Consider the following 24,234-nt stretch of genomic DNA (forward strand, 5'->3'; position numbering starts at 1 on the left):
GACAGTCTCCCATCCTTGTGACTTATGGACCTGCCATGACAAACACCCAAGGGCTGCTGTAGTGGGTTTGGGCATGGGGGGGTTGGGATGTAACAGTCCACGTGATGACAGAAGCCGGACCCCCTGGAAGGAACGCACCTTTCAGTTTTAAAACAGGAACTACTAAGTGCTGCTAAGATTTCCCATGAAGGCTTTAATGCTTCTAGAATAATTTGTGAAATAATTCTGATGTATGAAAGTGGGCACAGGAAAGGAAATTAATGGAGACTAATGTGAAGTCGTCTCACAAATATTTAAAATTGTTTTCTCATTATTGCTCTCAAGCTCTCCTTGGTGTGTGTGTTTTCTTTCCCTTTATCACCCTTTTTCATACTCTCTCCATGTTCAGGATTTAGCCTGCAGGAATAAATGGAAGAGATTGTGATAAATGAGTTTAAAGCACAAAGTGCAAGAAAAGGCTGGTTGTTTTTTATACACCACTGCCATGGTGTTCTGATTTTGGCTATATGGATACTCAGCAAGGTTCTCTCTCTTTATTATGTGTGAAGAGAGACATTACCATTGCATAAATTGAATTTTTGTCTCCCACAAATTCTACCACTATCACATCAGTTTTGGAGAGAGTAATTGTGTCTGAATGAAGCAGGGAAAAAAACAACAACTTTCTTTTAATTTTTCTGTATTTTGCAGAATGAGTGCACTGAGCTCAATGCATTATATCAAATACTGTCAATGTTTTTTATTCCAGATGTTTATTGGTGACAGATAAATTCACATTGTGGGGAAAACCGAGAATATAGATTCTCAGGCAGGTTTAAAAAAAGTATTTGCCACTTCACTGCTCCAGGCATAGGCCTGTTCTGGGGATTGCACCAGTAATGGCACTTTTAGACTTAATTTACTACCCAAACTAATAACCTGAAATGGAGAGTGTGATGAGAAAATCACTTACACACACACACACACACACACACACACATTTATAGCACATACATGCCCATACTCAGTGACAGTGCTGTGCCCTCAATCAGTTCTAATGTAATGAAATCAGTCATCCTGTTCATCTCTCCCGCACTCTTTCTCTGTAATACACACACACACACACACACACACACACACACACACACACACACACACACACACACACACACACATACACACACACTTTTCCCCTGTCATTGTCACAGCTTTGCATACACCTTGCATACAGCATATGTCATCCATGTCTCTTTTTAAACCTCCAAAATAGGCTGTTCTCACAGTGGACATTTTGACTTGTCATTGCAGGAAAAGTCCAGGTATAACTAATAACATTAATCATGGCTCCGCTCCATTTAGCCATGCCAGCAATCTATGCTAGTAAGCCAACATGAACAATATTAGGACCCAGGCACTGGCACACCAAAATAGAATGCAACCAGTGTTCATGTTTTCCATGCCTCACCCCAGCCCTATCCTGTGATTTTTTTTTTTCCAGCTGACCCTGCTCCCCCTCAATCTCTAAAATGTTGCTCAGACGCAAACTTATGTGACACAACAGCTGTGTTCATCCAGCCTTACATGGTCATGGCCACAGGGGTGAAAGCAGTTACCTGCATGCCACAAGGGCCCCCTGTGGCCATGCTGCAGCGCTGAAGCCCCAGTCCCAGCGGCTAATATGCTAATCACACAGAGTTCTTATGTATATGCTAATCTGGTAGTGATGGAGGGGAGGCTGTAATAAGTTGGCCTTGGCTGGTCAAAATAAAGGCTATGGCACAGTGGAGCCTGAAAGTGACAAGTCGGTCTGCCATGAGAGTATAGGATTAAGCCAGAGAGAGAGAGAGTAGCCTAATATTAGCCAGGTACTTCAGGTAAATCAATGGTTTAGGCAAAAGCCCTCACCACCCCATCTATAGACATGACTGCCACATATGAACACAAATAGTCGGAGATGGCGTCACTGAAGGCTTAAACTGTCTCAGCTTCACAGCTATGGTAACCTTTGTGAGAGAACACACGTACATACACACGCATGCTTGATTCAAAACCAAGCACTTACAGTTGTCTGATTAGTCGAATGGACACAAACTCTTTGCAGTCTATTTATTTAGGAGCCGGTTAATTCCTCTGCTTAAGCTGTGTAGAATGCACAGTTGGGTAAAATGATTGATCCGTCCTTGTTAGACCTTGCTGTAAGGAAGTTGTAGCTTACTGGCCCAGGAAAAGAAAAGATGAAAAAAAATGAACAAAACACAATGTTTTTTTTTTTTTTTATTAAAGTATTTTTGTGTGATACATGAAAAGAAAAGGCTATTGAACTAGAAAGACAGTTCCAACCATCTTAACATGTCTTGCTTATCCTTGTTTAACCTAATCCTTTCTTTATCTAGAAATAAATTCAAAATAACTGAATATGGGGCTATGTTTCTCATTGAAATAAACAGTTTGTTGTGCAGTCAACATAAGCGGATTGCTTTTGAAATGTTACAGTCTTTTGTAATGCATTATGAAGGTAGAGACATCTGATAGTATAGTGTATGCATTGATTGTGAATGTTGAGGTGCCAGTAAGCTGTGCTGCTGTATACAAGCCGTTCTGTCTTCTCCGGAGTTCAGCCCAGCCCCTGTGGTGAGACTGAGTTTCATCCAAAGTCCAGCACATGCACTGGCCAACTCCCTCACTGTGTGGGAGTGTGTGACCGGGTCTATAAGCTTGATGACACAGCGCACGTGTATGTGTGCAATGCATGTTTGGTTCGGTTCGGATTTATTCATATTGTTAGGATTTATTGTTTCAGATGCAGCAAGATCAAAACCATCTATGCACTATATGCCTAAGAATATTGCAGTCATTTCAAAGGCTTAGGTATTGTACTATATGTCATCAAGGGGAACAGAAGCTACAATCACATGTCTTTTACTGCAAGACTGAAGCAAGAGGTTCAAGAGCAAGAGATTGGCTGAACTTTCTTTGAACTTGATTTGCATAATAACACACAATTAGACAAGGCTCTGTCAATACTGGGCTCACTTATTTGCATGCGATTACATGGTTGGACAAGCTGTGTTGGTCAACGTGGCATCCACAAGTGACTGAATGATGATGATAATGGTAATCTGAAGCACTTTGGGGAGAAAGAAATGAATATGTAAGTCTACTTCAGTGGATATACAGTGTTTAAAGGAGCAATATGCAACAATTGTGCATGCAAAATATTGTATGTATTTATATATTGCAGTCCAATTAGTGAGTTTGAGCCATAGACAGTGCATTAAATAGATTGAAATCCTATTTAATATGAAGCGAGTTGTTTTCTCTGTCCCCTCCTCCCCAGACTCGAGGAAGCTCAGGCAGTCAACAAGTCATTTACATCGACAGACATGTCACAGTTGGCCAGTTTACAGTAAAGTTAAGTCTGTTATCCCAAGAACAAAAGCCCAGGACCCTGAAAATACATATTCTCGAGTTTGAGTTTTGTCACTGCCTTCCTCTTGCCTGCCAGACTCATTTTGCTCAGTTTAACTGTTAGAAACGTCTACTCCTTTTAATAGATTATTAATGATTTGTTATGATTTATAAACAGCCACTTACTCATGGGGCAAAAATTCATCATCAGTTTTAACTCTAATTAATGTGAAACAGGCATACAAAAACATTCAGGCCTGAAGTGGATACTGTGGTTGTAACATTATTGTCAGAGAACGGAGTATTTCAGCTTGGCATGTTTCCCTTGTTTCTGATGACATATTATGGTCATTTTATGGTGTATTATAGGAAATATATTACAGTTTTATTATTTTTAAAAAATATTTGTTATCTTTCCATAACCTCTTCTGGTTTGTGGCACTGTATCAGTTAATACTTCAAATTGTCTGTGGATTGCCAGGAAAAGATTTTATTGGTGTGTTTTTGAGCTAAGTCTTTGCTTGGGCCAGATATATTGACATGAGCAGATGGCTCTGTGTGTGTGTCATTATCTGTCACCAGGCTCTTCTTGTACTTTTCCCCCATGTTCTGGCTCTTGTCAGTACTAACATGACGCAGTGCCACAGACTTAACCACAAACTGCCTCATTAACCGTCCACTCTCCTTCCCCTCTGTCTCTCCAGCTCTGCCCAGCTACACTTGTGGTAATCCTGGACAGCTACTCAATGGCCACCAGCAGGGGTCCACGTTCAACATCGGGGACAAAATCCGCTACAGCTGCAGTCCTGGCTATGTGCTGGAGGGTCACACAACCCTGTCCTGTCTTGCCACCTCAGCGGGTACTGCCGCCTGGGATTTTCCCCTTCCCTACTGCAGAGGTATGTAGGAGGGAGAGTGGGAGGCTGTCTATCAAAACAGGTCTTTGGGCTAAAAATAAATTCCACAAATTTTAATCACATATAATTTAATTGGCTCTTGTTGGGAAATGCATTACCCTGAGGGTTGACAGCCAGCTTAGAGATATGCCACAGATAATTAAATTTAGTTTGACAAAAATGACTAATGTTTAAAAAAAAAATAGATAAATAACAAAAATAAAACGTTTGATGGAATCACTGGGAGATTATTTTAGTATCAGCTGTAAAGCTGGATTCAAAAATGACAAGTCTGGGTAATAACAACTGACAACAGAAAGGCTGGCCCAAGCACATGGGTGTGCTGTCCAATGTTTAAAAATACTCGCACAACAGAAAAATGATCATCATCAAAGTATTATATCCATTAACTTATTAAACCCTTTAAACTTCAAGGGACGGTCCACGCCAAAATCTAAAATACATTTGAAAACATTTGAACAGCAGCGTCTCATATCTGAAATCATGATGCAGTTACTCAAGCCAATCCACTACTACTACTACACTAGAACTACTTTCTTTCTATGAAAACCAAATGGCTCCTTAGATTTCACTGCTGACATAAAATAGTTCTGGTAAATTCTACAGCAGAAAGACCATAGTTCCTAAATGAAAATGCTCACAACAAGGTCTGTGGATTATCTTGAATAACCAGGTCATGATTTCTGGAAAGAAAGGTGTTAAATTTTTCACATGTATTTTTTAGTACTTTGAGCATCACAAGTCAAGTGCCATTTAGTCCCATTATATTTGAGAGAAGGCATCTCTGTGGCTAGTATCTCCAAAACTTTGCAACTCACACTGGAACTACGGAGATGGATAAATAGCACTACATGGAAGAGAAAAAGACCTCGTCTGTGAAACGATTACACATGCCTCCACATGACCTGATGTGGTTTTGTGTGGTTATACTGATATCTTATTTACCATGACAGGACCTCATGTGTTAGCTCCCAGTCAGGTGCTTGTGCCAGTTGTCCTTCCCTCACAGTTAGCAAGCACCCCTGCGGCAGCGACACCTGCCAGTGTGTGTTGTCTGACCCGACGTGACATAGTTCTTGAAAATAGTTCACTGTAGACAAATGTGGTGCTATTGTTCATTATTTTGCAGCATTTTGCTTTGTATAAAAGTGAAGTCTTACTTGAAATGCATGATCATGTCATACATATAAGGGTTTGCATGTCCATGTATGTCCATTTGCTGTGTCCATGTGGCCAATGGTTTGTGTCAATGTGCCTGCTGAGCAGAGAGCTGAGACACTGTGCCATCTGCAACCAGGCCGGGAGTCAGGAAGCCCACATAGGAGCACACATGGCTGGGCACCACGCGCCAGCACAGTCCCCTCCCACCCGATCACATGCACACATGCACATGTCTGAACTCCACATTTAAATGTGAAATTATTATGTGTGCATTTCATCATCTGTTCTTTGCAATTTCTTACATTTGACGAACTGTCAACAGTTCATCTCTCTTCTCTGTCTTTCCTCCATAATTGACTGATAATTTGCTGTTCAGACTCAAAGCTCTTTCATTCTCCTCCTCCCTGCCCACCCAGGCTCCATCCTGAAAAAAAAAAAAAAGTGCACGAACAGTAAAGGATGTGATTACACCACCTTTTCAGCAGAAATTGCACGCCAACAAGTTTTAGAAACTGGCAATTTCCACTGTGATTAATTGAGGTCTTGCAGTGCCACATAAAAGTCAACATGTACACCTGAGTGCTCCTTCATAATGCATTAGTATTGTTAATGTCACTCCAATTATAGAGCCTACCCATATGTGTAAGAGCAGAGCTCATGCTGTACTTTGGGAGCAAGGGAGAACATTTTGGCACGGCCACGATTCTGGACTCAGGAGAGGGCAAATGTGCCAGCGCTGTCGGGCCATAGATGATAGCCAGCCACTGATGGCACAGATAATGTTTTACATTTCCTGTCTTTATGCTCATCAGTTTGTTCTTTTAGCTATAACCTCACAAGTGTACTTACACATGATTTAACATCAGTCACACAGTCAGTTTATATATATATATATGTATTAATATTAATATATATATATATATATATATATATATATATATATATATATATATATATATATATATATATATATATATGTGTATATATATATATATATATATATATATATATATATATATATATATATATATATATGTATATATATATATATATATATATATATATATATATGTATATATATGTATATATATATATATATGTATGTATAAATATATTATGACTGACAAGTTCTAAATGTCACTGCTTATAACTACTGCATCACACGCATACACACCCACCCACCCACACACACACACACACACACACACACACACACACACACATTAATCTATTTATTCTTGGTGTGTGCACATGCTTTATTCTCCTTATTACAAAAGCACTCTGATTTTTAGTGGCATTGTGTCACATTTAGTTGTGCCTTTTAAAATACCAAGTATAATTTTCTAGCTTTTGCTTAGAGCATGTTTGGTTCATATAAACATGCATTTTTGATACATATTAATGGGGCTGGGTATCATGTAAAAGAGTTACTATATTAGTAACAATACCATTACCCTCAAAGAAGGGCTGCGCAGTTAATCAAAATAATAACAAAATCACAATATTGGCAAGTGAAATATTCTTATCGCAGAATCTGCAGTTTTTAACAAACAAAAAATGACAAAATATTAAAATTAAGTACTGCAATGCTGCAGAGATACCCTTGCCTACAAATATAGTTCACCAGATGTAAGAAAACATGTCACATTGTCACGATTTTAATAGATTTTCTGTGAAAATGAAACCGGTGATGCCAAAATTATGATTTCTACTAATACACATAATCAAATTTTTCTAGATGTGGTTACAGAAAGGATCAAAGGCAGTTATTTTTTGAAATTTGGATCGTACTTGATATTGGTTTATTTAGGTACCAGTCCTACATAATACAGAAGTGTTTTCATATCTTGCATGCATTGCACATGCTTCTGCATATCTTGGTTACGGTGACATTCAGAGGCATTGAAGCAGCTCATTACACCTTACGGAAAACCATGAAATTCTAAGCGACAGCCTGAAAATATGTACTATTCAACCATGGGAAGCATCCTGAAATCTACAATTGACTGAGGGAAAAAAATTAATGTGTTTCTGCACACCTGACTTATTGAGCATTTAAACAGTTTTCTTGGATTCATTTAGTCCATGGTATGGCCATTTTTATTTTTCCATTGTCATAGAGCGCTTGGATCTGCCAGTGGCAGCCACAGAATGGTGAGACGCAGAGAGTCAAGGTGAAGGGGAGAGTTTCAGAGACTTCCCTTCAAGTGTGAAGAAACTGTCTTGTGTGGAATATCAATGCACTTCCTCATCCTTTCTTCTGTCTGCCTTCTACTTCCTGTCACTCCCACTGCAACAATCACCTGTCACCCCTCTCGCCATCTCTCTCTTCCCTCATTGTCCACCCTCCCTCTGCACTTTCCTCTTGCCCATCCTTGCTTGTCACCTGTCATCCTCTTCATCCCCTTCTTCTCGCCCTTCTGTCGTGGTTTCCCTCCTATTCAAGTTCACACCTCACAAGTTTCCGCTCGTCCGTACACTCACTTGCCCTCCCTCAGGGGGGTTGCCGTGGTGACAGGTAGGATGGATGATAGACAGGGCCTGGCGCCTCTGAGCTCCTCCTCCCCTCTTTGAAACACCACACACAGCTAGCCAGCCGCCCACTAATGAATCCCACACCGCCCTGACACATAGGCGCACACATCGGCACACACATAATTTCATGAACAGTAAGCGTGAAAGTGTCATGCAAAACTTCTTTTGATGTGTCCCCTCTGTTCACCTCTACGTACTGTAGTGACGTACACACAGCATATTTTAAAATCTGTATTTCAACAAATTTCACACAGGAATTGCAGTTCAGATATCACATGACAGCATATTGTTCAGAGCTGTAATGAACATATCAGAAGCTGGATGGAGGAATTATCCTGGCAACACATTAAATGCATGCTTTATTATTTAATGGTCTCCTTAAAGCAGTCTTGAGGAGGGAAGAGATGCTTTGATTAACACAAATCTGAATTAATCAGAATTTAATCACTTCCCCCCTCCTGTTGCATTAGATTGCATCACACACTCTACCCAGCTCCCTCCTGACTGTAAAAGCACTGTAGGGTATTTTGAAATCTTATGACTGGTGTCTCTCTGGCCCATGGCGAAAATTGCAGACAAAGGAACAATATGCTGTAACTCATTGCACATTTTTATGCTCTTGAATGTGAAAATCTGCACTTTGGCTTGTGGCGAGAAGATAATTTGCAGGCCAGAAAAAAATTAATTAATTAAAAAAAAAATTTAAAAAATGCTAAAAAGCACACAAGGTTTGTGGCAAGCTTTCCCCCCTCAAAGTTACCTCGAAGTTAAGCCTGTGTGATATAGTTTGGAATACTTTTCTTGCTGAATCATTACATCTGCCTCATTAGTATTATCAGTCATCAGCATCTCTGTCATCCCGATATTTTCTCAAAGCACTTTAGCAGTTTGATAATAATTGAGCTTAATCAGTATCTGTCCAATGAGGTAATTCTTTTTGACAGTTTTTGCCTTTAGGTAACGCCGACATTGGTCCAAAGACAACTAGTGTATTTTTTGTATGGACTCTCTGAAAAAGTATATAATGTTATATGTATAGTTGTGTTTTGGCAAGAATCTCGTGGTATGAACACACCATTGTAAGTATAAAATCTGAGTTAAAAAATAAAGTTGACTTTTTTTATACAATCAGACAAGTGAAGATAGATAAAAACACTGCTATCTAGCAGTCAGAGGTTTAAACACAACACAAAATGAACCACTGCCACCAATCTTTGCATGTATCACAATATGATGATGCAGTGTTTTTGAGAATCGATGAAGTATCACAAAACATAATATCACGATATTGAAGTGTATTGATATTTTCTTACACTTAGTTATTTATTATGACATAATTTATTTGTGTTTTCACAACACCAGAAGATCTCTTTAAAATGCAGGAGGTCTAGCTCTTGTATTATTTTAAGAAAGCTCTAGGCTATATCATGAGTAGTTTTTATTATGCTAAGCAAGCAATTTTCTATCTCTATGTATGTGATCTGCAAAAATTACCTGGTTAATTGATTAGTTAATGGAAAGAAAATCAGTTGCAGACTATTTTGATAATTCATACTTTAATTTATTTAATACTTGAAGCAAAATATCAAATATTTGCAGGTTCCAGCTTCTTAAAGGTAAGGAATTGCTGCTTTTCTTTGTCATTTATGATAATAAATAAAAAGTCATTGGGTTTTGGACTGTTGGCTGGACAAAAGAAGCAATTAGAAGAGTTCACTCAGGCCTCTTGGAAATTGTGAAGAGTGTTTTTCACAAATGTTTTTAACATTTTATCTACTAAATGCTTAATCAATTAATTGTGAAAATAATCAGCATATTAGTGAATATAATTGTTCGTTGCAGCCCTAGTCTGTATTTGTATTCTATTTCTACTTACTGCGGACTTAGCTGCAGAAATTGATCAGACAACAGCGACAGACGCTGAACGGGACGGGAAGCATGACATTATCAGTGTCAGTAAAAAACATTCTATGGTCCTAAAACTGATGTCTTCCAAGAGCTTTACTTGGCAGTGTGTGAGTGTCTCTCATCTCTCAAAGGAGTGTTCATATAATCAGTGCTCTTACATTTGGCCCACTGTGGTACTGAATAGGCTTACAGTAGGCACTTAGAATTTTAATACAACTACTTATGAGTCAAACCTGACCTTTTAACAGCAGTTAAGCTGCAGTCTGTGTTTGCTAACCTTTTAGTACTGTGCCTCTCCTACTGTTTTCCATTTGTCTGTACATTTTCAATTACCTCTGCACCTCTAGTCTGTGATTATCTTTGTTTATATTTCCCTCTTTTGCTGAGCCTTTCACAACTTTCTCTCTCCTGTGCTCCCTGCAGCGGATGACGGGTGTGGCGGGACACTGCGGGGCCAGAGCGGGGTGATCACCACTCCCAATTACCCAGCCGAGTACAACAACAATGCTGACTGTACCTGGACTGTGCTGGCTGAGCCAGGAGATACCATTGCCCTGGTTTTCTCTGACTTTCAGCTGGAGGACGACTATGACCTGCTGGAGGTCAGCGGCACTGAGGGCTCTTCACAGTGGTGAGTAGTCAGCCTACAGCATTTTGTCCGGAGAGCGAGCCGAGCTGGGGACAGGGAGGAAAGGGGAGTCCACTAGTGCACCACCTGCCCACAGGCACTTTTGCAAATTGAGGAATGAGCTGATTGAAGCATAGTTGGAAGTGGACTGGTGTTGGGTGGTCCATTGGAGCTGTGTCTGGACTACAGCTGTCTGAGATGTCTCTGAGTAGCTGGGCGTACAGGAATTAAATACACAATATGTAAGTTCTCTCAGGGGTCTCTCTTACATTAAAACAATAACAAAAGACATATTTGATGAGGCCATGAAGTATCGTTGTTCAGTAAAAGAAATTCAGTTTACTGACACAGAGGACTAAGGAAACTAGAAAATATTCACACTTGAGAGGCTGAAAGTGAGACTTCAGATCTTTTTTTTCTGAAAAAAAAAAAAAAAAATTCAAAATGGTTGATTTTCAAACAGGTTGATGATTAATTTAAGATTAGACAACTAATCTATTAATCGTTTCAGCTCTAGTACACTGACTTCCTTCCTTACTTTCTGCAATATCCTGTGTCTCCCAGAAGTTATAGCAACCAGCGGCTAGTAGGAAGAGAACTGGTACCTTGAATAAATTATGGATTTTGTCTGGGTTTGATAATTGTTGGAAAGCTTTGGGATAATGTTATAACACAACTCAACAAAATCTATAATATAGGTCTAGCCAGACATTTTAATGCGAAAAGGTTACATATTATAGCTTTAATTTAACCATTGGGGTTATCAAATATTGAGTGCTACTGCTATCTTTAAAATGAAAATGATAAATCCAGGGATAAAAAATATTCATTTGGTATGCATTTCATAGCTTTTTCCCCGTCAAGGTGTATTATGTGGTTTTAAAGTGTAATTTGAACACTCAATCTTGGTCACACTCTCACTCATTCTCTCAATTACTCAGTCTCACACAAACACACATGCTCAACTCTAATGATGAAGAGGTAGGATATCCTAGTGTCAGTGTGGGTCTCTCACCATCTGTGGCAGCTCCTCCTCTCTGTGACAACTCTCTCAGCTCAGGAAGTAATTAGTGAGCTCGATTACCACCGCCAGCCGTACAGTGTTGTTTCACCCACCCTCACACACACACACACACACACACACACACACACACACACACACACACACACACACACACACACACACACACACACACACACACACACACACAGTAGAGCCCATATGGGCACAAATGGACATGTGCACATAAGTATTCACACTTTCAGCCAGACTTCCATATATTTGCGCTGGCACTCTAAGAACTTGCACAAACAGATGTACTCTTTCACACTCTCTCTGCCACTTTGTCCCTCCATCACTCTCAAGGATAATATTAGCATGAAAACAATGCATCAAATGAATATAGGTGGGTGGGCGCACTTGTTATATACACTGAGAAAATCCATTGCACTTCCTTTGTCTTAAATAAAATATAAAAATGCAGGTTTAGTTTCAGGATCATGTAGGAGACAGGCAATTCTGATAAACAAGAAAAGACAGAGGAGTCTTTGAAGTTACAGCCACAGGCAATTGCAGGAAGGGACAAGGGGAAGCTCCGGCTGAGCTGTTAAACACTTGAAACACAGAGACACACACAGACAAAGACAAAAGGATGGAGGAGTGTTGATAGAGGAACCAGGTTCAGAAAGAATATATGAGAAGTCATCTTAGAGTGAGATGGCCCCTGGACACTTGTGTCAGTTTCACTCATTCACTCAGTAGTTAAGCAAAAACACTTCCTGAGAAGAACTTGATTGACTGTGAGTGGTCTTAAAACTGAGAATTGTGCCTTGTAGCCTGATATTAAAGTCTCTTTGAATCTCTGCTTGGCCAACTGAGAGTTGATCACTTCCCAGACTTCCCACAGACGGCAGCCTGACTATGCTTCTTTTGCACATTTTACGAAGTCATCAGCTTCTTGTCCCAGACATTGATTTGCTCTCTGTTGTCTTGTGGGGTGCCCAAATCTCTACAGAGCCTGTCATCTTTGTGGCGATTGTTGCCAGGGGCGCCTTTGGTGGTGCACCTGCGGCATGGCTGTGCTGTCTTAAAGAGCAAGGGAAAACAGCGGGAAGAAAGTGACTAGAAAAGAGGGAGAAGGGCTATTGGCAAGCGATGCAGACTGCAAGTCACAGTTGATCATGCACATTGCAAGGAAAAGGCAGCACAGGGGACAGAGGACACGGTGCAGACATGCTGGCTTGCCTCTATTGTTTCATTTTTTCTAGTCATGCTGGCTTGGTTTTCACCCACATAGTGTTGACTTCAAATTTGTTGGGTGTTTTCTCCAAAATATAAAAACTAACCGGCCGATTTTCACCACAGTAACTTTATCTCTGAGGCATTTAAGTAGTTGGGTAAAGTATCTGTAATTGTGAAGTTAGCAGAGATGAGTAGGGACAGACAAAGGTGGTGATGGGGTCAAACATTAAGTATCAGTAGACACCAGAGGAGAGAAGTGAGAGGAGGGCAGGACCTTTGGAGGAGAGGATGGACATGGACGTGAGGAACTAGATAGATGGGTAGAGGGATTACGACTTCCCAGCTGGTGGCCAATTAGAGAGGTCAGGTGGAGCGCTATGATGGTGCTGACCCAAAGCACACATCCTCTCAGTGAATGGCTCAGTGAGCCCTCTACTCAGTAGAGCTTGATGATTGTGCTCTCTCTTTCTCTCTCACCATATGGTCTGTGATTTAATCGCACTGGTTTGTGCTGGAATAAGTGCTGTTTCCCTATTTCAGGTCTGCTATTAATGGACAAATGTGTGATATATTTATTGTACTAAATCATAAAATGCACAAGATATGTCATCAGAGATTAAGGAGACATAGTAAGTTGAAATACTGGCTTCTCCAGCAGTAGTGCTGCCAGTATGTCCTCCTGTGGAATTCTGTTTCTGGTGCAGTGTTTTTGGTTTGTGATTCTGCAAACTGCCCGTTTCATGTTTATTCACTCAACCTGCAGCTAAAATTAATATTAAATTATGTTAAAGGTTCACTGAATTAGTTAGTGTCTGTTTACAATTCATAAGTAATCATTAATAATCCTTTAGAAGGAGTAGATATTTGTGACGGTTAAATTTAACAATATGTGTCTTGCAGGCAGTGAGGCAGGCAGTCACTGAAGTCCAACTCCAGAGTGTATTTTTGGAGCAGTGGACTTTTGTTTTCAGGATAATTAAACATTTATAGACAGAAATATAAAGAGAATTAGGGTGTAAAATCCTTTTACAAAGAAATATGCATTAGTGTCTGATAGCTGGCTTCTTGTTTGGTCCTCTCTCTTCTCAACTCAAATCCTTTATCTGTTACTTCTAAGGATGATGTCCTTCATCTGAAGTTGGAATACATGAAGTGATAGACCCTGGTGGCCTGACCAAATGGCAAGAATGCAAGTGTTTGTGTGCTTTTACGATTTCAGAGATATAGAGTGTGTGTAGTGTTGACATCCCACCAGCCCACTAGCTACTTAATTCAGACTGTTGGGAGCTCTCGGAGCAGTATTGATTGATACCTGACGGACAGGTTGAGTGGTCCAATAGGAGAAGAGAGGGCAGGGATCAGGGTCGAAACCATGCTTCCGTCATCGATCCACAACAGCTCAAACGAAAGCAGGTCAAGTTTGCATGCACCCTGTTCTCTTGTTGCGTGTGTGTTTGTGTGTGCGTTTTGTGAGGAGGAGAATGAACCAGAATAAACACCATCAATCACCATCAAGAACATCGCCCCTATGCATATGTGAATCTAATCTGGCTCACTTACATTCTTGTTTACTGTACCATCCAGTGCTTTGATTGGCGGCCCTGCAGAGTTAGCATTCTGAAGAGGCAGCGGGAGAAGACAGCCTTGAAGACTGACTTCAGGAGCTGAGATGTGCATGTGGATTGAATGTGGCAGTAGGAAGGGCTGGTAAAAACTGCAACTGAATGCTGCCTCCGCTCGGCATTACCCTGACAGGACTTCTTCATTGTTGCTTGCCCAGGGGAACACATTACTCTGTCATTACACTGTTTGCATCCACATTGATTTTCTTCCCCATCACCATCCACTTTGAGGCAATGTAAATAACGCCTGACGCTCGCCAATTGCCAGATGCTCATTCGCCCGCTTGCTACTAAGTGGAACTCACAGCTATTTGACTTGTAATTTTCTTTGGCGCTCAATTGTTTTGCAAAGCACCATGATACATTTTCATCTAGCGGTAGTGCTCCCTTGAGATGTTGAAAGCAACTCTCGCAGCACCTTTGATACTGTAAATAGTATTATAGTATAAAGTGCTTGAATCTGGAGTTGAAAGCACTCTGATATTGGCATTACTCCCATGGACCTACAAAAAAAAAAAAAAGGCATTTGTTGAAAAAAAAAATGCTGCATCACAGTTCAGTGATCGCACCATTTTACAGAAAGTGTTCCCAAACAAAACTTATGTGTTCGTTTTCTGTTCTGGTAACTTTTGCAAAACTCTATTTCCCATGTGGGTTATCTTTTCTTCCTCTCTTTTTTCATGCATCCATTGCTGACAACACAAAGTTCCCTGGGTAAATGCAACTTATTTCTTCCTGTTAGGAGATCTGAGAGCCTAGTGAGTCTTGATCCCTCTAGGTAGCCTCCCATCCTTTCTCCTCTCTCTTTTAACCCTATACCCTATGGACCTGAGACACTGACATTTAGCCTGCGTATGGATTATCCCTGCAGTGCTGATATGTGTCATCATGTCCCAGTCCGCGTAGGGAGCATGTCTGTGTGTGTGTGTGCGTGTCTGTGTGTGTGTGAGTGAGAAAGAAAGAGATAAAGAATTGTTGGAGGAGAGTACAGAACACTGGATATATATTGATTGGCTGTTAGGTTGACTCACCTGAGAGTGAGTGAATGGTCTTCGGAACAGCTTTTTAAGTCCAGGGGCTGTTTTCTCTAGTTTCCGATGGGAGTAACAGCAATATGAGTATGTTTCATTTTTCTGGAGATAAATGCCTCAACTTTTGTTTTTGTGTTTTCAAAGAGATTGGGAAAGTTTTTTTTTCATGTTGTGGCTCCTGAGATTTAAGTTTGGGTTGAACTGCAGCTTAGATTCACTCATAATTTACCTTAGATGATCCATGGCCAGATTTTTGTGCATTGGCATGTGTTTGTGTGCAGACATCCATGAAAATGTGCATATTTATATTTCGATCTGTTTGTGTGCATGCTAACTGTTGGTCATTGTGGGGGTAAGCAGAGATGGGACCGATGTGATGCAGTACCAGTGTCAGGGCCTGATACTGGCATTCATCAGGTATCTGAATCTCGACATCAATCCACATTCTGATCTAACTTCTACAAAGCCATGTGTTTACTATTCGTTAGCTATTTATAAACACTACACTAAGCAGTTTGAATTAAGATCTGAATAGTGCTTTTCACTTCTGCTCTGTATTTACATGTAGTATAAGGGGTACGCATTCCAAATTATTGTTGCGATACAGCTGGAGTGAAGAAATGTACCAGCCACCTCACTCATGTTGTAACAATCAACAAACACAAAAATTACCAACATAAATTTTCTGAACAAACTCATTACAAACGTATGACAAACACATTAGAAACAGTAACATTTGCCTTTTGGAACATAAAATAGCAAATTAACTCTCATAGCAATGCATCATGGGAAATTATGCAAATGAGGGCTGTCTCTCAACCTATCAGCTACCACAAGATAGAACCCTATGGAGTATCAAAATCTTTGAATCCTTGTGCCACTACACAAGCTACATTATACAAACTAAACAAGTGAAATGAGTGTGTTCAAGTGAAGTTCATCAGTTTCACCGTCATGCAATACTACTACTACTACTACTACTACTACTACTACTACTACTACTACTACTACTACTAATAATAATAATAATAATAATAAACATAAAAAAGAGTGCTGGTATCAGTATAGTATTGATATCGGCAGATGTGCAAATAAAGATATTGGAATTGGATGGGAACTAAAAAAAAGTGGATCAGGGACCCTCGCCCCAGTGGGACTCCACAATAGTGTCCATCTTGTCAAGCCAGACATACTCTCCTTTAAGTATTTCCTGTACTAAAATGGTCACACTGTGTGTGTGTGTGTGTGTGTGTGTCTGTGTGTGTGTGTGTGTGGAAGTGAGTGATTGTGCAACATATTCTCTGACCATTGTTTGCTTGGCAGCAGAAGAATATGTGGTTGCACACCTGTGCTCCCCACAGTCCCCTTCTTGAAAACATAATTTATTGTACATTTGGGCACTAAGGCAGTTATTTTCTGCTAGTGAATTCAGAGTATTGGCAGCGTATGCAGGGGCACTTTGCATAGATGTGTTTTTAAATGGATACTGTGTCATGGTGGAGTGGGCGTATATTCTCTGTGTGAATGTTGAATACATTTTTTATCCATTTCTTATGCTGTGGCCTGTTTCTCACAACACAGACTGGCGGAGTTAAAGGAAGTGTTTCGCTTTGGAGCTTTCCCGGTAATTCACCACAACATCACTAGTCTGGTCACGTCTGGGATGGTCTGACTCTGGCGTTTCTCTCCCTCTCTCTGTCTCTCTTTATCTTTCTCAGTGTCTCTCTCGCTCTCTCTCTCTGTCTCCCTGATATGTGGGTGTCATAAAGCATCTGAGTGGATGGTTTGGTCTGATTGTCCAATGAAAATCTATAGTCTTTAATTATACATTCTATAGTCATTTACTGTAAGTGGTACTCTTATCATAAAGCACACATACAAATTGTCCAAAACAAAAGTAAACTAAGTATGATAAATGGAATGCTTTGTGTTCAGTAAAGTTTTCCAGATTCCAGAGTTAGAGCCCAAGGTATCCATGCATTGCATATCAGAAGTTTTTGCGTTTGATTTGTGCATTCACAGGTACTGGTTACTGTTGACTTGTTTATTACCCTAACTTTGCATGTCTGTTGCAATGGAGACGATGTGCCTATGTAAAAGCCCACAACTACACTTTTCTCAACTTTACAATGGAAAAAAGCTCCTATGGAGATAACTACTGGTTGAGCTGTCTCACAGCTGATGTGAAGGATAGTAATAAAGCCCTGATGCATGTCAAGGATCATCACGTCCAAGACAACCCAAAAAAAAGATCTCCCAGATTGTGCTGTGAGGGGTTTATATACCAGCAGCATCTCTCACATCCTCTTCTCTTGCTGGATCTCCATTACTGTTTCTCTCCATCTTGCACATTATCGACTGGTCGATCGCAAAGGGAGTGTGGGTAGATCACATGCCATTCAACAAGAAAATTAGATGTTAGCCTATCATCCATCCCCAGTATGGCATTTGCCACTTGACTGACGTACAGGGCAGCCAGTGTGAGACATAGCTGCGGGAACATATTCTCAGCGGGGGCAGAGAAAAAAAAAAAGCTCTGCGCTGCACTCGCAACTCCCTGCATTGATAATAATGATTAAAAAAATACCCGCACAGTAATTAAGACTGCAAAAATCTGTCTGTATAACTGTCCATGGTGCCGATCACCTTGTCAACCATAAACAATTTGTCACGGCTGCTGTCCATGTCACTTTGGTGCTGAACTCTGTGTGTAAAGGCGCCGTGTGCTGAGCGGTGGCAGCATTAGAAAAGAAAAGTGTCTGACCGGCGTCACACAACTCCAAATGTGGCTTTCCTCTCCGGGTTGGCGCTGATGAAGCTCCTCATTAGGCTGCCAATGTCCAGACTGTCCAAAACATCTCCATGAACATGAAACAAACAACGCGATCGCCGTCCTCAATATAATGGAGCCATCTCCATTTGCTAAACCAGCTCGCACTGAATGACCGACAAAACGTTTCTTTACCAAACGACCTTCCCGGAAATGTGAAGCTAGTTGTTTGATGCGGTGCCTCTGAAATACTAGCATTTTGACCTGGGACGTTAGCTTGAGTTGCAGGTGCACAGCTGATGTCCCGGTCCCGGGGGTCACAATCTGGGGGTGCTGCTGCTGTCTTGATCATTTTCGGGGTGGGTGGACTGGGCTGTGAGCCTGCCTCCTCATTTTTAATGTAGGTAGATCATTTTGACTTGGTCATTTTAAAAGTAGCTCGCAAGCCGAAAAAGTGTGGGCACCCCTGCTCTAGACCTATCCAGGACTTTACCTTAAACTAGTCTCCACCCTGCAGAGAACTTTCAGACCTGCTGCTGTTCTTGCCGAAGTTCTTAAAAGGTGAATTGTGCAAATGATGAGTGAGTTCGAGAGTGTAAATCTTTTGCCTCCTTATGCAAAAGTGTGGCTAGGACTTAAGAGGTGTTTAAAGTAATTATCAATTTTATACTCATGCTATTACTCTCTTATTACTTTTATTAGTTCTTTTATTACTTTGAGAGCAGACATACAGTAAAGCTCTTTACACCATTGTAGATTTGCACATGTCCATCAATGTGGAAGGCAGCGAATCATTTTGTCTCCTAATTTTCTATCAGATCATAAGTCAGTAGTGATTAATGTGTTGTGGTATTACCGGTGTGTTGGTTTTCTGCTGGAGAGATATATTGTATGCAGATACTGCAGATGAATGTATTTTGGTATAAATAATGATTTAGCCTGAGGTAAGAATTGTTGTCAGGATGCAACCGAATATTAGATGTTGCTCAGGAAATAACTTTTGAATTACTTGTCTGCAAAACCAGATCTAGTAATTTTTTTTTTAACATCATTGCTGATTTTTCTTTTGCACAGACACAGTATTCTTCTGCAGTATATTACATTGTAAGTTTTTACTTTAACAGTCAAATTCCAAAAAAAAATTCCAAAAGTCAGCCCTACTGTCATCTTGAATTTTTTTTTTTCAAGTTCTTCACTTATTTTTTCTTATACATCTAAAACCATAGTTTGGCTTATGGGCCTGTGCTCGACCAGCAGATCAATATCTGTCTTTGTCCGTCTCTCCACCATGGCCCCTCAAATTCTGCTTGTTTGATTCTGGATTTATTAACAGCAGTACTTGGATGAGGACTCAATCTGCAACGTGCCATCGATCAAAACTTCAGTTATGATGAACTTTGCGCCACCCGCCAAGAAATGCTCCGGCGGAACATTATCTGCAACACCTGGTGCCGTGCTGCAGATTGGCTCACCCCAGAACTCCACACTTTGTTACTCCCTCTGTCACATTGCTCAGGCTAAGAGCTGGAGAGGAAAGGGGATTTGGAGTGCGGAGAGCAAGGTTATCGAAAATGGGCCAAAGCTTACCCATGTATTCTATCAACCTCCCAAGCTTGCTTGTGTGGTGTTTATTATTTTTTTTCTCAAGGTAAGGCCTGTTTCAGTCATATTGTCAAACTTAGAGCAGAGAAAAGAGCAAATGAAAAAGGGAAGGCATTCTAATCCTCCTTATTGCATATCATTAATTGCCATTGATCATCTGTGTTGTGTTAATAAACAGCAGGTAAAGCAATTTACTAGACACTATTGAGTCAAACCTATAAACCAGCTCCCCCGAGGCAAGCAGCCTGGATAGCAATGTGTTTGTGTAAGCATGTCTGTTCATGTGTTACCTCACCTCGCCATCCCAGTGAGACCACAGAACAGGCAGAGGTTAGAGGTAATGGCCCAGATCATGGTGCCCTGACTGGGTGTCTCTTTAGTTGTGTTTACTAAGCACTGCACCAGTGGGAGCCAATCTGTCGCACTTAACAGTCCCACAGATACACTAATGGCTTATTATTTGTGCACAGAGACATATTTAAAATTATGCACATCGGTGCTCTGGGCCTGCAAGTGGATTGGAGGCTTTTTAAAGAAATACATTATTTCATTTATGCATTATTTTATTTATGCATTTCATCATGTCCTCATGGGGGAACTTTGACACTGAACTAATGTCAATATCTCAGTAGCTACTGTGCTTTTGGAACATTTCTGACAATTAAAAGATGTATTTTGAATAATCCTCTTTTACAAGTGTTTTCGCTTAATCTATAATCCCAAAAACTCTTAATGCTTTAGGACACTGGAACATGGCATCTCTTTGTCCTCTTTACTTAACAGTATCATCTGTCTTCCTGCTTTTACTGTTTGATTTATTATATAAAGAGGGGAGCTGCAGAACTGTTGATACTATAAGTCCAAGGATCAGTGTCGTCAAAAACATAATCAATCTCTTGTTCCCTTTCTTTCTCCGTCTTCTGTCATCTGTATGAAAACAATAGTTATTCAATCATGTTTGTTATGCAGCTTCCACTGATGCTTCATCCCACTGCTCGCTTTGATCCCTTAATTCACTTCCTGGGTCAAGTGCTGCTAAACTAAAGAAGCTTGCTGCTTCAGAGGCTTTTTGTTATGGTGTGATCAAAAGAGAATCGTGGCTGTATGGAAATTGATTTTGAGTGCCTCGCTTGGTCAACATCACTGTTTTCTACCAGATTTGCAACACCTCTCACCTTGACCTCTCTCAGACTCTCTTTGACAGCGTGACTGGGGCGACACCCCAAGATTCACAGGACTGTGAGGGACGTCACACCAGTCGATTAATCAATCACAGTAATTAACCAAGAGAGAGTAAAGGAAGAGAGAGCACTGAGAAGAGGCTTAGAAGTAAAGCAACATATGAAATCAATTGGCCAAAAGCACAGTGTGCTGAGTTGGACTGTTGTAGAGGACAATTAACATTAAATTGTAAAAGCAGGGCAGTGAGGACAAGTATGCACAACCCTTTAATGCAAAGTCATTGCATTGCATCTGACAGTGTAGTGTTGTCTGTGTACAAACTGCTGCACCTCAAAAATGTCCAACAGGTTCTTTATAGTTGTCCTGGATTCATTCTAAAACTGATCACCTTAATTTTTATTGACACCTCAGATACGTATTACAAACCTTTTCTTATTAACTGAAGTCAGATATCCCACAATATAAAAGAGAAGCATGATTAAAAATATTTCCAAAACAGACATCATTATGTGACAAATATTAATTATCTTTTCTTAAAACTATGTCTGCTTTCAGCCGCAAAAGTTTGTCAATACTTGACTCAAATTCATTTGCAAAAACACCATTCTTAAAATGAGTAATGAGATGAAAGTGAATAAAAACTGAGATGTCTGTTTTTGCAAATAAATTTGATTTTGTTTTAATTAAATCAAAATGTATGGACAAATACTAAGCAAAATGACTGTTGAGGTGGATCTTTGTTTGGAGTGTGGCCATGCTGCGGTAACAGCAGAACATCTTGTCCCCGAGCGTCCCCTGAGTGGACGGAGATGTCACTGTCTGATCTGGGTCACTGCTCAACCACAACACATCCCCCATTCTGTGTATAACCTCCCCTTTTCACAAAACAACTTGCAAATATAAGAACAAAGGACACAAACATGCATACGCCACATGCATGTTCCCTGCTGTGAAAAACTAGGCTTCTTGATGAGTAATTTAACGTGACAACATCAGCCATGGGCGTCAGATAATTTCCCCTTTTTTCCAATGCAAATAAGCTGCCTTTTGTTGAGTCAAGCACTATTGTGTTGATACTAGCAGAATGATCTGCTCTTTGTAGACAATAGTGCTTGTTTCTCCTAACTACATTGAAAGTCGAACCAACTCAAACCCACAAGTCTGATTTTTTAAAATGAAACACCTAAAAATTCATTTGCAGTGGCTTATACCCAGCAAGCGATGCAGCCAGGTTGCTGCCATGTATCTTTAGCCTAATGTCTGACTCATTCCAGACTCCTGGGAACATATAGACGATTGATGCGGGAGACACACAGGCTGAGTCATTCTCACCTTTGAGGACACATCACTCTCACAGCCTTCCTCTACTTGCTTTGAAACTCATGATCATTCATAAAACTTCCTTGTATATTAGGGTTTAAAGGCTCAAAATTGTGGCAAGTAATGAAAGAAGAAAAGAAGGATCAGGAGGAAAGAGGGAACAAACCTACAAGGTGAAATAAAGCAAGGACGTGCTCGCTGGTTTGGAGTGTAATATATCTTAATCTTCTTTGGGACAGCAGGACGGGTTGCGTGTGTGTATGTGTGAGTTCGTACAGTCAGTATGTGTTCACTTCTCATCTGGTGCTACTGTGAATGTTTGTGTGTGTGTGAAGACTAGCGGTGAAATACCCCTCCTCTTCTCATTCATCAGACAGAGGCTGTCTTTTTTGTATGAGGTGACACTAGGCCAACCTGAATATATTTACAGAGGAACCTTTATGAACTCTGGTGAACGTGCCTTGACCGGCAATTACAGGCCGCACAGCAGCATGCCTCCATAAAAACTCTTCTCTTCTGCATCAATAAATGTAGGGAGGCAAAGGGTGACAGGCAAAGTCGGCCCTCACTGTAAAAAGCCTTAGCTGCGTTGTCGAGCATATAGAGGGGCAGTTAGTGTTGTGATTTCAGACTTTTTTAGGCCTGTTTGACAGTTTCAGAATTTCATAATAAATCAAAATTTGTGTATATCTTATGGAGCCCCTGAGGCTCCCAAGAGATTACATTTTCTAATCCCGTGCAGACAATATATTAACTTGTTTGTGGAAGTTATTATCTAATAAATTCAAATTGATATCTTGTTTGATATTTGTTGCATCTTTTCCACACATAATTTTTCAGGAATTTAGGAGCTGTGTAATATCGGAATAATTTACCCTATGTCCCACCCCTCAAATCAATCATTGGCTAGCTGGTTAGCTAGAATTTTGTTAACATTAGTTAGCTAGTTAGAGTTTCTTCTAGTGACTGACTCATAAACGACACCTCCACCCTCCTGTACCTTCAGCAACTCAGCAGCACTTAGTGCTCTGTTCAGTTCCAGCAACTCAACCTGATATTGAGAGAATTTGATAATTGAAACATCACTGTTCCGGTGCCTCAAACATGTCTGTAAAAGTCCAACAAAGCTGCCAGGTGGAGTGTCCATGTTTCAGGTCATAGGGGTATTGTCAGTAGTGTACCATGGAGTTTCAGTCAGGGCCTTTAGTAAAGAACTGATGTCCGTGGCAGCCAACCACTGGGTATTTGACACTGAGACAGTTTCAGAGCAAAGAGACCTTTTTTCCCCTTCAGATTTAACTGAGTAGTTAATAACATATTTCTGTGGGTGTCATAAATTTAGAACACAGCCTAGCACACAATGTATTTAAGAACAGAAGACAGGAAAAGAGAAAGCTGACTGTGAATGGAGGGCCGAGCAAAGAAAGGGGAGTGAGGGGCCTTACAAGGGGTCAGTATCACTGTGTTAATCCATTATAATTGTGTGTGTGTGTGTTTGTGTGTGTATATACATTTATATGTACATATGTATATGTAGCCAGTTTTTTTTTCATCTTATTTGCTATTGTATCTTGTGATTATAATACATATGTCAAGTTGTTACATTTTTCACAAATAATTGCCACAAACTATAATAACCTAATAACCACAAAATGTAATACATTATTATGGGTAGAAAGTTATGTCATTATGTTTTCAGCATTTTATTGCATTGTAGAAAGGCTATTCAATTATGATTTTTATTGCATTTTTATTACATTATTAGCAGTTCTTACATTATGAGTTGTTTTTTTGTGGCTTAGAGGCTGAGTCTGAATTTTCTTTTCTTTTTGAATAACCAATTATATTCATAGCAGACAGGGCTGTTGCTTCTTCAGGGGTTAAGTCAAAGCTTAAGTGATATAGTGGTTATGTGATCCATTAGACCCC

The 24,234-nt window shown here is 40.2% G+C and overlaps 1 protein-coding gene across 1 annotated transcript in view; it reads left to right on the forward strand.

The window, feature by feature from the left end:
* Positions 1-24,234, forward strand: part of csmd2 (CUB and Sushi multiple domains 2) — a 300,458-nt gene that overhangs the window by 90,398 nt on the left and 185,826 nt on the right. Inside the window, 2 exon segments of the mRNA XM_084738310.1 lie at positions 4,092-4,286; positions 10,332-10,539. Of these exon segments, the coding sequence (XP_084594436.1) occupies positions 4,092-4,286; positions 10,332-10,539 (403 nt within the window).

This window comes from Lutjanus erythropterus, chromosome 16, assembly GCF_056507025.1.
Source record: "Lutjanus erythropterus isolate fLutEry1 chromosome 16, fLutEry1.hap2, whole genome shotgun sequence".
In the NCBI taxonomy this organism is placed as follows: Eukaryota; Metazoa; Chordata; class Actinopteri; order Lutjaniformes; family Lutjanidae; genus Lutjanus; species Lutjanus erythropterus.